General features: G+C 46.0%; 1 protein-coding gene across 12 annotated transcripts in view; it reads left to right on the plus strand.

The window, feature by feature from the left end:
- The first annotated feature begins 14252 nt into the window (after positions 1–14252).
- PHF20L1 (PHD finger protein 20 like 1) overlaps positions 14253–17034 on the plus strand; it is an 81264-nt gene continuing 78482 nt past the window's right edge. For 11 of the 12 annotated variants that reach the window (XM_026646575.1, XM_026646587.1, XM_026646598.1 and 8 more), the window contains exons 1-2: positions 14253–14397; positions 15677–15788. In XM_026646575.1, the coding sequence (XP_026502360.1) occupies positions 15706–15788 (83 nt within the window). In that variant the 5' untranslated portion in view covers positions 14253–14397; positions 15677–15705. Of the gene's footprint in view, positions 14398–15673; positions 15789–17034 lie in introns of all 12 variants that reach the window. The other variant, XM_026646581.1, reaches the window with a different exon arrangement.

Below are 17034 nucleotides of genomic sequence, written 5' to 3' on the forward strand. Positions count from 1 at the left end.
AAAAGCCATTTCACTATAAACAAACGTATGCAAGAAGTTTTTCATCAAAAAGAGACTCTGGAATGCAACTGTAGGGTGCTCCTTATGCTGCTTCCTGGAACAGAATAGCTCTGAAGTCTTCGAAAAGGCAGGTCTATAAAGCCCCTTGTTTCCTTTCGAAAACAGACTGTGCAATCAGAAGCAAAGAGGCAGAATGAGGTCATTCTTCCTGTTAAGTAGCCTCACATCACAAGCATTCATTTTGAAGAGTAAACTGAAGATTAAGATTAGGCAAGTGAACAACTCTGCAGGGTGTTGCAAAATGCAAGATATGCCAGCTTTAAATAACGGTTTTCTATTCTATTTATATCATGGTGCACAAAATCAGCACCTTGTCTGTGATGCTTGTGAAAACAAGTGATACAACTTTTTACCATATCTTTTATTTATAAATCTGATACAGTTATGACTCAGTATACTTTACAGTCATGTATTCATAACACTAATGTTGTGAGACTTGAAGGCTTTCATTGCATTACTATGCCTAAAATAATCCTATCTTACCCTCCAAAATCCCTGAATGTTAACAAAATTCCATCCAAGAGCACTGTTGTACAGAGGAAACATCTGTTAATATTTCATAGTGAAGTAACAGGTCAGTTGTTTTTCAACAACCACACCGTGGCTGATCATAACAGAATTATGCAAACGTTAGGTAAAAGTACTTTGGAGGATGAAATAAATATGGCCAGGGAAACATTTATAAACGAAGCCATAGCCACTACACTTCAATGATGCATAAAACGACAGAAGAAAGAATACCACTAATTCCAACTGAAATAAATTTAGTCTGAATGACTAGTTTTAACAATCAGAATTATTGGATTGTAGAATAGTCTCCAAAGGGAAATGGTAGAAACCCCATCACTTGGGTAATTTAAAATTACACTGTTGTAGGGACCAATCCTATTCAGGCAGAGGAATAAAATGACCTGATAAATATTTTCTGTCTCTGACTGCTATGACGTTATGTATATCAGACAGAAGGATAATAGATGAATAGTACTATAAAAGACAAATATGTAATATCCAACTTCATTTTCTTCGTGAAGAAACTGAAAAAAAAAGCCTTCTGTTGATGTACTGACAATAAATGAAAGCAAGCTGCCAAGTTAAAAAAACACAGCAGTAATCTGGCACAGGTTATTACAAAAGCCTTTCAGTATTGCCTCACCCATCTGAAGTGTTTCACTTAAGGTCCTTCCACTCCATACTGAAAACTGAGGGCCAAATTCATCCTTGGTGGAACTTCCTTGACTTCAGTGAATTTACCCCAAGGATTAAATTTAGCCCCAAATGACTAACGCTTTCATGGTTGCATGAACTTTGCAACAGTCTGAATAAAACCACCACCAGCATGAAGTCTTAGTATAGTGGAACAAAGATGAAGGAAACCATTATCTGTTTTGATCTGAATGTCTTGTGTTCCAGAAAAATATGCCTTTACTGTAATTTTACTAAGCACACAAGTATTAAAAATACACATCTGTCTATGTTAAAGATGCACCGTCAACTTTAAAAAAAATCAAATTCCTATCTGAAAATATTGTATCTATATTATAGTGACTCATGGTAGTGTCCCTATAGTTAAGATTGAGTTCTAAAATAGGGCATACATTCCTGTTTTTCTCTAAAGTAGGTGGCCTGTAGATATTGTGATAGACCCAGGCCAGTTGGGAACAGCAGAGTAGCAGAAGGGAGATATACTGGCCACTGGATCCATTGGTAGAGAGGCGAAGGACGGCGAGGGAGCTGACCCGACCAGTTAAGGAAGAGGCACCCCGGGTTAAATTAGCAGCACCAAGCCCCAAAGCTCGGGTGACTGGGCCACCAAGAGAGCCCAGGTGGAAAAAGAGAGGGGCTGAAGGCCCACTAGAGACCACAAAGAGTCGGAGCACTGAGGGAGAAGAGGATCGGGATGTTAGACTGCCCAAACCAAGAGACCGGGGAACGCTTAGGGCTCCATACAGATGTTATGCCTGCAGGGAGTGGGGACACATAGCTGCACAGTGTCCCAATGCTGAGGAGCCTATGCAGTGTAACCTGGGGAACTGGGCAGACCCATGCTCCCTAATCCACCTTGTGGGGGTCTCACTAACCCCACATATGTATACCAGACCAGTGAAACTAAATGGGGTAGAGACCACAGCACTGGTTGATTCGGGAAGTGCTATCACGCTTGTCTCAGGGAAGCTCGTGAAGCATAGTCAGCTGCTGTGGGCTAAGCATACGGGGATAACCTGTGTCCCTGGGACAGTTGGTTATTACCCTACCATCCCAGTAAAAATCAAGATTCAGGGGAACACTACTGAGGTAGCAGCAGGTGTAGTCCCTAAACTCCCATACCCGGTGCTCATAGGGAGGGACTTCCCAGGGTTTGGAGACTTACTCCTGGTAAGGGGATTGGAGAAAGGGGGAAACCCTGAAGTTAGTGAGGCATCCACAGTAGACTGTCAACCCCCAGTCTTCTCTGAAATATCCCCAGATTTGTTCTCCACTCCCAGACAGGGTAGAAAGACAAAAAGGGAAAGGAGGGCTGCTAAGGCCTTGGGAACCCGAATACTGACCCAAAGCCAGAGGGTCGCTCTCGTAGGTAGGCGGACCCGAGCAGCTGAAAAGGAGGCCACCCAGGAGGGAGAAGCACCTGAGTCTGACCCCCACCCTAACACTTCTGAACCAGTAGAGGCAACAGAGACTGGCCCCCTAGATCTCGGGCAGATTAGCCCCGGGAGAGGAAATTTTGGACGGGACCAGGCAGAAGACCCAAGGTACGACAACATTAGGAAGGAGGTGACTGAAATAGATGGGGTCCCCCTGGAAGGGAAAATCCAGGGACCAGGACCCTACTTCATAATGAAGAAGGATCTCTTATACCGGGTTGCACCAGTACAAGGGCAGAAGGTACAGCAGATTCTAGTACCTCAAAAACACCAGAATGCTGTATTAAGTCTTGCCCATAGTCATCTTTTTGGGGGACATTTGGGGGTAGAGAAGACCCTGGCCAGGGTCCTACGATGGTTCTTCTGGCCCGGAGTACATGAAGTGCGGAGGTACTGTGCCTCCTGCCCGGAGTGTCAGCTGCACAGTCCCCGTCCCCACTTGAGGGCACCTTTAGTACCCCTTCCCATCATAGAGGTCCCCTTCGAGCGAATAGCCATGGACCTAGTGGGACCCCTGGAGAAGACAGCCCGGGGCCACCAATATATACTTGTCATTCTGGATTATGCTACTCACTACCCAGAAGCTGTCCCCTTGCGAAACACAGCCTCTAAAACGATAGCTAAGGAGTTGGTGGGGATCTTTGCCCAAGTGGGGCTACCAAAGGAGATATTAACAGACCAAGGGACCCCATTTATGTCGAAGCTAATGAAGGACCTCTGTACCCTGCTCCATATACATACCCTGAGAACTTCAGTCTATTATCCGCAGACTGATGGGTTGGTAGAAAGCTTTAACCGAACCCTCAAGGCTATGATAAGGAAGGTGGTAAGTCGGGACAGGAAGGACTGGGACACCCTACTACCTTACCTTATGTTCGCTATCCGGGAGGTACCTCAGGCCTCAACTGGATTCTCCCTCTTTGAGCTGTTATGTGGGTGCAACCCCCGAGGCATCCTGGACATAGCCAAGGAAATTTGGGAGGAGGAACCCAGTGAGGGGAAGAACATAAGAGAGCATGTGCTACAGATGAGGGACCAGATAGCCCGGGTCACTCGCATAGTGAGGGAGCACCTAGAAAAGGCCCAAGAGGCCCAGCAAACCTACTACAATCGTCAAGCCAAGGTTCGTCAGTTTCAGCCCGGTGACCGAGTAATGGTACTGGTACCCATGGCCGAAAGTAAGCTGTTGGCCCAGTGGCAAGGGCCCTACGAAATAGTTGAACCTGTAGGGGAAGTAAATTACAAGGTGCGACAACCGGGACGTCGAAAACTAGAACAGATATATCATGTCAACCTTTTGAAACCCTGGCATATCCGAGAGGCGTGCACAGTGGTTCGGGAAGACCTACACCCAGGGAACAAAAACCCTGGACAGGTGAGGGTGTCTCCCGATCTAACGACAGCCCAGAAGAAAGAGGTAGCTGAGATGATTGCCCAATATCAAGATGTATTCTCAACAAAGCCGGGTCGCACAACTGGGACATATCATCACATCGTCACGAACCCTGGGGCCAGAGTAACAATGAGGCCCTACCGGGTGCCAGCAGCCAAAAGGGAGGAAATAAAAGCAGAAGTCAGGAAAATGCTGGAGATGGGGATCATTGAAGAATCTCACAGTCAGTGGTCCAGCCCAATAGTGTTGGTGCCCAAACCTGATGGCACCACGAGGTTCTGTAATGACTTCCGGCGACTAAATGAGGTATCCCAGTTTGATGCCTACCCTATACCCTGCATAGTCGAATTAGTAGACCGTCTGGGGAATGCCCGGTACTTAACGACCCTAGACTTGACAAAGGGGTACTGGCAGATTCCCCTAGCTGAAGATGCAAAGGAGAAGACGGCGTTCTCTACACCAGAGGGTCTTTTCCAGTATATGGGCCTTCCTTTTGGACTACATGGGGCCCCAGCTACCTTTCAGCGCCTCATGGACAGGTTATTACGCCCCCATGCCAGTTATGCTGCGGCCTACTTGGATGACGTGGTGATTCATACCCCAGACTGGGAAACCCACTTGAAGAAGGTGGGGGCGGTCCTTGATACCTTCAGGCGAGCTGGCCTTACGGCAAATCCTGTTAAGTGTGCTGTGGGGTTCACAGAGGCCAAATATCTTGGCTACGTGGTAGGAAAAGGTCTGGTGAAACCTCAACTGAACAAGTTAGAGGCCATCCAAAATTGGCCACGACCAAGTAGTAAGAAGCAGGTCCGAGCATTCCTAGGAGTGGTGGGGTATTACCGGCGTTTCATTCCCCATTTTGCCACAAGGGCAAGTCCCCTAACGGACTTAGTGAAGGCTCGTGGTCCGGATCCAGTCAGATGGTCTGACGCAGCAGAGAGGGCATTTGCAGACCTACGGACTGCCCTCTGCAGTAACCCCGTATTGATAGCCCCGGATTTCATCAAGGAATTCATCCTTCAGACAGATGCATCCGAGGTGGGGCTAGGGGCTGTCCTGTCGCAGATGGCTGGGGAAGAGGAACACCCAATTCTCTACCTCAGCAGGAAACTCCTTCCGAGGGAACAAAAATATGCAGTGGTAGAGAGAGAATGCCTCGCTGTAAAATGGGCCATGGAAACGCTGCATTACTACCTGCTGGGGCGCAGATTTGTCCTCATGACCGACCATGCCCCTCTTCAATGGCTGCAACGGAACAAGGAAAAGAACACAAGGGTAACCAGGTGGTTCTTATCCCTCCAACCTTTCCAGTTCCGCATACAGCACAGAGCAGGGAGTCGCCATGGCAACGCCGATGGCTTATCATGTGTACACTGTCTGGCATCCCAAGCTGCCCAACCCCTTGGTGTTGAGCAGGGGGGAGGGATATGTGATAGACCCAGACCAGTTGGGGACAGCAGAGTAGCAGAAGGGAGATATACTGGCCACTGGATACGTAGTTTTCTGTTCCCTGAGTGACCAGAGCAGGGGCTGCTCCAGGCTAATAGACCACCTGACTCCAATTAACCTGTTAAGAGTCAGGTGAGGCAGTTAAGCACCTAACTCTAAGTAAGGCCCCTCTGATGCTATAAAAGGGCTCACTCCAGTCAAGCCAGGGGGAGCCAGAGGAGAGGAAGTATGTGTGAGGAACTGGGAGCAAGAGGTGTGCAAGAAGCTGAGAGTGAGTAGGTGTACTGCTGGAGGACTGAGAGGTACAAGCGTTATCAGACATCAGGAGGATGGTCCGGTGGTGAGGACAAAGAAGGTGTTAGGAGGAGGCCATGGGGAAGTAGCCCAGGGAGTTGTAGGTGTCATGCAACTGTACGAGGAGGCACTCTAAACAGCTGCAGTCCACAGGGCCCTGGGCTGGAACCCGGAGTAGAGGGTGGGCCCGGGTTCCCCCCATACCTCCCAACTCCTGATCAAACACAGGAGGAATTGACCTGGACTATAGCTTCTACCAGAAGGGAAGGTCTCTGGACTGTTTCCTGACCCACAGGGTGAATCTGTGAAGCGAGCAAATCCGCCAATAAGCGCAGGACCCACCAAGGTAGAGGAGGAACTTTCTTATGCTCTTTGAATTTTCTGTGTAGTTTTTGTTTTATTTTTTCCCACTTCAGACATTTTCAATAGGATGGCTCTGAAAATGAGCTCTGACTGACTTATTTCCTGGGTAATCTGACCTTTCATTGTTGGCTGATATATATATTTTTTTAAATATTGTCTATTTGCATAAAATTTGGTAGACATGTGCATCCTTACTAGATCTGGTGCAATTGGTAGTTTTTGAAAAGAAATAATCTAGATTTAGGGTCAATGTTAGCCTTTAACTTTCAGTTATGATAATCATTGTGCCAAGGACTGCTGACACACAAACTTTGTGATCTGGTTCATGCCTAAGCCTTTCTTCCTCAGAACTTCAGAAGCCATGCTTTTCTGTCAGATTTTATACTACAGCTGGGAAAGATTTTATGTTCCATTTCAGGCACAAGAGAGAAGAGTTTCATGATCAGATACACATAATAGAAGAAGGTCTATATACAGCTGCATTTTTACTCCTCAGTTTGCCCCCAAGCCACCTCACACTTGAAAGGCCCACTCTTCATTTAAACAATTAAAAAATAGGAAATTGGTATGCAAAAAGCTTTATGAAGCAGTAACAAGGCTCTACATACATAGCATATCTGACACAAAAGCAAGAAAATGAAAGATTACGACACCTAATAGTACATATCCTGTACTCCTCCCACAGACACACACACTTAATTGTTGCCAAAACAGCTGTACACCACAGTCTGTGCACTGCAGCCATAACTATGTCCCCCTTGCAATGTCAGCCGCCTATCACTCGCTTTATCAGGTTACCTTGTCTCAACGCAACACACAACTACATCAAACAGAGGGTTAGGAAAGGGTAGATTGGTAATGGGGTGTGTGGAAAAAGGTGTGTTGGGGGGCAGAGTTATGACAGGGGGGGTATGGACTGGGGTGCAGTTATGGTAACGGTAAAATGTGTGCCTGTGAATGGAGGAGCAGAGGGTATGTACTCTAAATGGCGTCCGTTTTTTGTATATTAATTAAAACAAAGCCTGATCAGTTGGAGGCAGTGGAAAGATTCTCATTGACCTCAGTGAGCTTTGGATCAGGCCCATAACACCTACAATGACTGTAACTAGCAAGGAAAGGAGAAATATTTTTTTCCTCTATTTTTCACTTTGTTTACTTTGTGTATGTACAGTGCTTTGTGTATAGTTAGTTTAGCTGTATAGCCCTTCTTCCGTGCAAAGTCAACTAGGGCCTGATCCAAAGCCCACTGAACTCAATGAGAGATTTTCTATTGACTTTGATGGATGTTGAATCAAGCCCTTAGAGCTAGATCCACAAAGGTACTTAGACACCTAACTGCTTCTTTAGGGACATTATCAAAACAATTGCTCAGCTGCCATCTAACCCCATAGGTGCCAAAGTTACCACTACAGGCCTACTAGTTTCAGAGGGGTAGCTATGTTAGTCTGTATCAGCAAAAACAACGAGGAGTCCTTGTGGCACCTTAGAGACTAACAAATTTATTTGTGCATAAGCTGCCCAAATAAATTTGTTAGTCTCAAAGGTGCCAAAAGGACTCCTTGTTGTTTTTGGTTATTCAGTGTTCCAGTTGTCTGGATTTTTGCCATTTATATTTGCTTTTGAAAAGAATCTGCAACTGTATAAAACTAACTTTTAATTGGAGTTCAAGAACATCATATTGGCTCTGATTTTAATAATCTTGTGTATGCAACTGTATGAAGAAAATGTTAGTTTAAAAAAAATCCAAATCCGATTTTTTTCAACGTGGTTAGAAAGAAAACCCCCACTCTACCCTATCAAAGACCACCTGACTGTTTAGACTTAAGACAGCGCTTGTTCATTGTTTCAGTCCTCAATTAAACTTATTATTGTCATCTAATAATTTCTTCCTTGCTATAAAAACTCTCATCTAAACTGATAATTTTCATTAATACTTTCTCAAGCCTTAAACCTGTAGTTCTCGTGAACATTTTGTAATGCTTACTCAACAAGATTGATCTATAAGATACATGTCACTGGATCATTATCTGGTATAAAAAAAGACATACTGTATTAAATTGTTGAAGAGTTTTCCATCTCAATTACATAGTTGAACAATTCCATGACTTGATCTAGAAGCACTTGTACAATTCTGCAGACTGTGTGTGGAAGAGCTCATGCTGGATGGTTCTGGTGGGCTATTCTGGCCTTGGAATCTGTGAATCTATGATTCCCATTCAACTCCTTCTTTCATGAGTTTGCCTACATAGCACTCAATATGCTAACATCTGCAACTCTGCATAAAGATGACTAATCTAATCTGATGCTTCAGGGTTTTAGCTGGTCACTAGCAGCAGTAAGGAAGGAATATATTCTGTTTTGTTTCTCCCATCTTCCTATGAAGAATCAGAGACTGGCCACAGTTGGAGACAGGACACTAGACAGGGTGGACTGGTGCTCTGAACTGGTACAATGAATCCTCTTTTTAGATGCCTGACTGGTGTACCTTGTTCACATGCTGAGGGTCTTACTGGTCACCTGATTTGGGGCTGGGAAGGATTTTCCCCCCAGGTCAGACTGGTTGGGCCCTTAGGAATTTTTCACCTTTCTCTGCAGTATGGGGTGTCATTCATCTGTTGGGATCATCTGAGCATATCTCTTTTAACAGGAGTGATTTGATTACAGTCTGTAAGTGCCTTCATGAGGAACAAATATTTGGTAATAGAGGGTGTGATGGGTTCCCCCCAGGGTGCCACTTGCAACTGCAGTACCACTGAGGCCGCCTAACCCACCAGCCTGAGCTCCCTTTCACACTGTGGTGCTGTGATAAGCTGCCAAGCTCTTATCACACCCAGCTGCAGCTTCACACAAAGTTGCTGAGATCAGCTCTGCATGGAAGACTCAGCTAAGGCACCTCACAGTTGCTAAGGCATGCACACCCCTTTGGAGGGTAAACCCAAAATTATACCGTCTTGCAGTGCACAGGGAACTGTACAGTGTAAGCTCATAAAATCTGCCCCCTCCCTCAATGTGGAGAGAGATATGCAACAGCTTTCTGCCCCAAGTTATAATTTCCACACAAAACAAAAACAAATTTATTAACTACAGAAGATAAATTTTAAATGATTATAAGTGATAGCAAACAGATCAAAACAGATTACCTTGGTAAATAAACAAAACCGCAAACTGAGCTTAACACACTAGATCGGTAGGATATGAATTAGCAAATTCTCACCATGAGTGATAAACAAGCTGGCAGATTCTTAAGGATAAACAAGCTGCCTTAGCTTTCTCAGGTTTTCATACACAGGCTAAAAAGCCCTCTAGCCTGGGACCATCACTTCCCACAGTTCAGTCCTTGCCCATCAGGTGTGTTGTTGTAGGAAGAGTGAGGTCCCATGATGATATTTTCCCCCTTTTATATCTTCTTCCCACTTGCTGGAAAGCTCTTTTGCTGTGATGTGGGTCAAACAGTTCCCATTGTGTAGTGCTATCTCTGAGAGGTTTCTATTGTACACAGTTCTTGGGCTAATCCTTGTGTTTGTATGCATTTCCTCAATAAGCCATTAACATTGTTTGGCCTTTTTACTGTTGTACCTGAAAGGCTGCTTATGGGTGTTTTCAACCTCACAACGAGTTTCAGTAACAAATACATAGCTAAGTTTAATAACTACATATATGACAATAGCACATACAATCCAACGAGATATTACTGTCTAGCAGATCAAGACTTCTAGAATGATACCTCACAAGGCATACTGTGTACAAAACATATTCTAATTACATGACAGTGATGAATATTGGGGTGCCATGGTGTCACAGAGGGCTCTTTAGTCTAGCAGATATAAGCATAACAAGATGCAATGGCTGGAAGTGGAACCAGACAAATGCAGATTAGAAATAAGGAGCAGATTTTAACAATGGATGGTAACTATTGAAACAACTTACAAAAGGCTTCTCTATACCCATTTTTAAATGAAGAAAATTGGATGTTTTTCTAAAAGATAAGCTGTAGTTCAAACAGGAATTTGGGGAAGTCCTGTGGCTGTGTGATGCAGTGTCAGACCAGATGATCACAGTGGTCCCTTAAAAACAAAACAAACAAACAACAACAAAAAGACAGACATTCAAAGCATCTTATTTCTGTTTCGGTCCAGTAAAGAATAGAGATAACTGTATATTATTTTTATTATTGAGTGTGCAAAAAACCCAACCTACATAAATAAATTACAATGATTTGGACATGTATATGTGCATATGTATTTGTTTTTCCTAAAGTTAATTAAGTATTAAGAAAAATTGTCAGTGGCCACCAGCAAGAGTTTGTGTCCGCACCAAGGGCGTTGGAACGGGGGGGTGGGTCAGGGGGCCATGGCCCTCCCAACTGTCCACTTTCTGCCATGGGCCTCCCTTCCCCACCCAGCCAGGCTGGCAGCTGGAGCCTGGCTGTGGAGTCCGGGCAGCATGGGGCACCATGCCGTGGACGCTCCACCTGCCCAGGGTGAGGGGGCTGAGAGCAGCCCCTGGTCCATGCCCCTGCCCCCTAGGCCCCCTGCCCATGGCAGGTGGAGGGCCGCACCACAGCTCCCCACAGCTGCTCGGCTGTGTGGCTCTTACCATGGCCGAGTTGTGGCTCCAATGCCCCATTCCCCGGCCCGAGCGAGCCACACTGGCAACTGTGGGGAGCCGCAAACCCTCCACCTGCCCTGGGTGGAGGGGCCGGTGGCACGGGGACACAGGCTGGGGACTGCTCTCGGCTCCCCCACCCCAGGCAGGTGGAGGGTCCACAGCTCCCTGCCTGATCTGGCTTGGCCAGGGGCAGGGCCTCGGGCAGAAGGGGCGGAACCACGGGGAGCCCTGCCCCCCCCCCACTTTTGGGAAGGATCTGCCACCCCTGGGCGGCATTCTGAGGCCACCAAAATTTTTGTTGTGAGAACCCTTAGCCCATACTTTGTGAAACCCTTTAGGAATGAAAGTTGCCATATCAGTATCAGATGTAACACTTTAGGCTTTCTCCTGCTGCTCTTTCCAAGGAGATGACAGCAGCACCCAGAAATTTTTGTGCCTCTTCTTCGCCTGACTTCAGCATCTAGAAAACTCCATGCATTACTAGCGGTCATCCTACTGCTGTAAACCTGCTATAAACCTTACCATGAGCCAGGCAACAATTCACTCCTCCAGTGTCCATCACAATATTAAACCATAAACTTATCCCCAACCCCTTCCTCATCTCTTCCAAAGCTAACACCACAGACACCAAGAGTGCAAAATACTGAGCTTCTCCGTGCCCTCCTCTTAATCAACCACCCAAGAACATTAAACCCTGACCCCCTCCCCCAGCACCTTCCTCACCTCCACTCATACCATAAGCATCCCTCCCACCAAACAATACTAAACACTGAAGCTACCTTCTCACATACCTGCCAATCTAACACTGCTATTCAACAATCCTGACACCACATCCAGCCCGCTCTTAGCTAGGACTGGTGAAAAATGAAAAAAAATTAAAAATCACTTTCATTCTGCAGGTTTCTAAAAGGTGTAATTTTCTGTTCAGTCCACATTTTTCACAAGTATTTTTATTTTAAAAAATTAACTTTGAAACGGTTTTTTTGGCGCTTCTCCCTCCTCCATTTTTCTCCTCCTTTCCCCAAGGAAGGGGGGGGCAGGGAAGGGAAGAGAAATCAAACACCCAGTACCCCAAAGTACTTCATGGGGGTGGGATCCTTTGAAACAGACACCAATAAAACATGATAATGTTTCAAATTAAAAAGTATCAGCCCCCAAGGATAGGCCATGCACCCAGAGGCAGTGCTGGTCCATTGGAGGCCCTCTCCTTACCCCTCACCTCCCAGTGCACAAAGTATTTTTTATTTCCACAAACCAAACAATATAGCTTGTTCAAAACTCCATGTTAAATAAGATTAGTGGTATTTGGAGGGTAGTGCTAAATCAGGAGCCCCATGACCTGCTAGGGGCCTTAAGCAATCACTTAGTGTGTGTGTGTGTGTGTGTGTGCTTAGTACCACTACTGCATGCACCCCAGCCTCACTATCTCTCCAGCAAGATTTCAACAAGCTCAACCCCTAACCTCTCTGACCAATGGCAACCCTTTACCTGCCTTTACCCAAAAAAGCCAGGGCTAATCCCATCCCCATCATTTCAGCCCTTACCTCTCCCTGCCCACTCACAACACTGACTCTCGCCCCACTAATAATTATTTCTCTTCTTACTCATCCCAGGCCTTTCCTACCCCACTCCCATAACACTGACCCTCATCCCCCCACAGCTAACTTGTACCCCCAAATCACCCTTCCTCCCACTCCACAAGTGACCTCATCCCCTTACCACTAATTTATACCCCAAACAACCCCTCTCTCACGCCCATAACACTGACCTCATCCCCCTACAAGCACCTACAAGATCTCTATCAAGCATTCTTAAAACTACAATACCCACCTGCTGAAGTGAAAAAACAGATTGACAGAGCCAGACGATTACCCAGAAGTCACCTCCTACAAGACAGGGCCAACAAAGAAAATAACAGAACACCACTAGCTGTCACCTTCAGCCCCCAACTAAAACCTCTCCAGCGCATCATCAGAGATCTACAACCTATCCTGAAAGATGATCCTTTACTCTCACAGATCTTGGGAGACAGACCTGTCCTCGCTTACAGACAACCCCCCAACCTAAAGCAAATACTCACCAGCAACCACACATCACTGAACAAAAACACTGACCCAGGAACTTATCCTTGTAACAAAGCCCGATGCCAACTCTGTCCACATATCTATTCAAGTGACATCATCATAGGGCCTAATCACATCAGCCATACCATCAGGGGCTCGTTCACCTGCACATCTACCAATGTGATATATGCCATCATGTGCCAGCAATGCCCCTCTGCCATGTATACTGGCCAAACCGGACAGTCTCTATGCAAAAGAATTAATAGACACAAATCTGACATCAGGAATCATAATACTCAAAAACCAGTGGGAGAACACTTTAACCTGTCTCGCCATTCTATGACAGACCTGAGGGTGGCTATCTTAAAACAGAAAAACTTCAAAAACAGACTCCAACGAGAGACTGCTGAGCTGGAATTGATATGCAAACTAGACACAATCAACTCAGGATTAAATAAAGACTGGGAATGGCTGAGCCATTACAAACATTGAATCTATCTCCCCTTGTAAGTATTTTCACACTTGCTTCTTATCAAACTGTCTGTACTGAGCTATCTTGATTATCACTTCAAAAGTTTTTTTTTCTCTTACTTAATTGGCCTCTCAGAGTTGGTAAGACAACTCCCACCTGTTCATGCTCTCTGTATGTGTGTGTATATATCTCCTCAATCTGTTTCACTCTATATGCATCCAAAGAAGTGGGTTGTAGCCCACGAAAGCTTATGCTCTAATAAATTTGTTAGTCTCTAAGGTGCCACAAGTACTCCTGTTCTTTTTGCGGATACAGACTAACACGGCTGCTACTCTGAAACATCCCCCTACTGCTAACTTATACCCCAAACCACCCCTCACCTCCATAACACTGACCCTCATCTCCTCACTGCTCTTAAACCCCAAAACACCCCTCTCACCCCATAACACTGATCTCATCCCCCTACTGCTAACTTATACTCCAAACCACCCCCTCTCAGCCCCATAACACTGATCTCATCCCCCCACTGCTAACTTATACCCCAAACCACTGTCCCCCAACCCCATAACACTGACCTCATCCCCCCCAAAAGTTTATACTCGTCCCCCCTCTAAGCTCTTACCTCCCCCCACGCCCCTGACCGCATCCCACACAACACCAACCCTAGCCCCCCCCCCCCCCGTTCAGCGTGGCCCCGCCAGCCTTTCACACTCCCCCACCCCCGCTCTATCGCTGTTCCAGTCCCTGTGCCCCGCCCCGCCGTAAAGCGGGTGTCGCGCCGCTGCTCCCTGGTCACGTGAGGGGGTGATGGCGGCGCCCTGCCCCGCCTCGGGTTGTCGCAGGGAGGTGACGGAGCGGCTGGGCGCTGGGGCGCGAGGGGCGGGGCGCAGGCAGAGGGGGACTATGGGGCTCTGAGGGAGGTGCACCCCGCCGCACCGAGCTGCTCACCCACCGTCCCCGGTCGGAGCGGGAGGCGCCGCGGCGTGCGGAGCCGGCTGGGCTTGCGGCTCGGGGCCGCGACAGGCCCAGCTGCTGTCCCGAGAGGCGGAGAAGGCGGTAAGGAGTCCAGGGGCAGAGGGGTACGGGCCGGGCTCCCGGGCCTCTGTCCCCCCAGCCGAGCCTGGGCCCCGGGTGTCTCCCGCCTCCCCTGCACCTGCGCAGGCAGAACCGTGGCCTGAGGCTTCTTCTGGGCCGGTTCCTGTGGAGCTTTCCCCGCGGAGCCGGGGCCTGGGGTTTTAAACCTCCCTTTGCCCCAGAGGTGGCTGATGCCTGGGGGCTCCATCTTTCCCTCCCCCCTCCCGACAGAGACCCAGAGCGGCCTGGGGTTCCCCCTCTTCCCTCCAGAGACAGAGCCGCCATGGGGATCCTCCACTGCCCCTGACAGAAACAGATGGGTCCAGGGCCTAGGGCATTCCCTACACCCCACCCTCCCCCAGCCCAGACAGTCACACTGGCCCAGGGCTGGGTGATTTTCTACACACTCCCACCCCCCAGAAAGACACCTAGACAGACCAGGGCTTGGGGGATCCCCTACATCCTCCCCAACCCAGATAAACAGAGTGGCCCAACTCCTGGGGCTCTCCCTCCCGCACCCCTGAACCCAGATGGACACAGACCAGACCAAGGCCTGGGTGTTATCCCCAACACAGACCAGACCAAGGCCTGGGTGTTACCCCCAACACAAGCCAGCCTAGGCCCTTGGGGGGACCTTTATGCACCATATGATTTTAAATAGAGACATCATCAATTTAAAACTGGTCCTTTTGGATGAAATGTTATCTGCTATGGTTGCACATAAGATGCAAGTTTATTGACAGAAAGCTTATAGGAAAATCAATATTTTTCTATGTATTGTCAGTTTATGTTGTTCATTAGTAGGTACATTTCTATAGTTATTCTTTCCTCTGTATAGTCAGTCACTTTCCCCTTTTGCTTGTGTGGCCTTTTGTACAGCAACAGGGCAGGGGGGAAACGTAAAACTAGGAAAATGATTATAAAATCACTAAAGCTGATGGGGAATTAGGGCCAAGTGTATTATTAGAACACATTTGCATCTCATTTTTCAAAGTAAATAGATTGCAGATTGATGGCGTAGTTGTTTGTGGGGGGGATTAAGGAATACTATTTGTATATACTTTTTATATTATTATGCACAACAGTCTAAACATTTCCAGTTTTAGTGCACCACTAGATCCTATAGTGATAAGTGCTATCATTTATAATACTTTTGTATCTCTTCACATGATTAAAATATATTCATTTGGAATGCTATTTGTATTTTTAACAACAGTGCTTTCTGCTTTGCAATATAAAAAAATATTTTCTCTAAAAGTAGGGGGAAAAAAGAAAATAGAAGTTATCAAGATGAGTAAAAAGCCTCCAAGTCGTCCAGGGATCACGTTCGAGATTGGTGCTCGTTTGGAAGCACTGGACTACTTACAAAAATGGTAAGGAAGACATCATGCAATGCTTAATTAGGTCAAAAATTTATTTCACCTGTACTGTGAGCTGTCTTTAGCTTCAGTTGTTTGGTTTGTATTAAAAATTAATATATCAATCAGTCCATATACTAATTTGATGAGTATCCTTATTTAAAAAAAAATCAACTAAAACAATTATAGAATTTTAGGAAAACATCCCTCCAAAAAACAAATTGAAAGAAAATATTAGTTATTTTTTCTTGCATGGCTATCTTGTATTTCTAGTCATGATCCTTTTTCTAGACCAGGGGTAGGCAACCTGTGGCCAAAGGCGGCACGTGAGCTGATTTTTCAGTGGCACTCACACTGCCCGGGTCATGGCCTCCGATCTGGGGGGCTCTGCATTTTAATTTAATTTTAAATGAAGCTTCTTAACCATTTTAAAAACCTTATTTACTTTACATACAACAATAGTTTAGTTATATATTATAGACTTCTAGAAAGAAACCTTCTAAAAACATTAAAATGTATTACTGGCACGCGAAACCTTAAATCAAGAGTGAATAAATGAAGACTCGGCACACCACTTCTGAAAGGTTGCCAACCCCTGTTCTAGACATTAGTTTGTTCTCTTTGGTACTGGCATATGTCTATCATGGCAGTCTGTATCTGCTAAAATATTAATTAACCGTGATATTAAATGAAAAACTTATTCAGAATATTCTGGCATGCAGTGTCGCATGCAAGATAGTCAAGTGCACTTGTGTGTAACTCCAGTAATAACTCAAGGATCCAGTTTTGTTTTAATTTTAAGGTGTAAGCAGATCTCACAAATTTTAAAACTGAAAACTTGACGTTGTATTCAGTAATAAAACTTTATCCACATTAACATTAATTCTTACTGTACATTGTGAGGTAGGTAAGTACATTTAACAGTGGAGAAACGGAAGCACCAAAGTTATGACTTGGCCAGGGTCACGTACCAACTCTGTAAGAGCTAGGATTGGAAGTAAAATAGGATTGGAAGAACAGGTCAACACTTGCTTAAAATGCTGCATCAGCCTTTTTAGTGCTTTAATGAAGATGCTCTAAGCCTATGGGAGAGAGTTTCTCCTGTCGGCTTAGTTAATTCACCTCTGCGAGAGGCAGTAGATATGTTGGCTGGAGAAGCTCTCCTGCCGATTTAGCACTACCTACACCGGTGCTTAGGTCGGTATAACTACGTCACTCAGGGGTGTGGATTATTCACAGCCCCTGAGCAACGCCGTTATAC

This window comes from Terrapene carolina, unplaced genomic scaffold (genome assembly GCF_002925995.2).
Source record: "Terrapene carolina triunguis isolate 2854851 unplaced genomic scaffold, T_m_triunguis-2.0 Scaffold58, whole genome shotgun sequence".
Lineage (NCBI taxonomy): Eukaryota > Metazoa > Chordata > Testudines > Emydidae > Terrapene > Terrapene triunguis.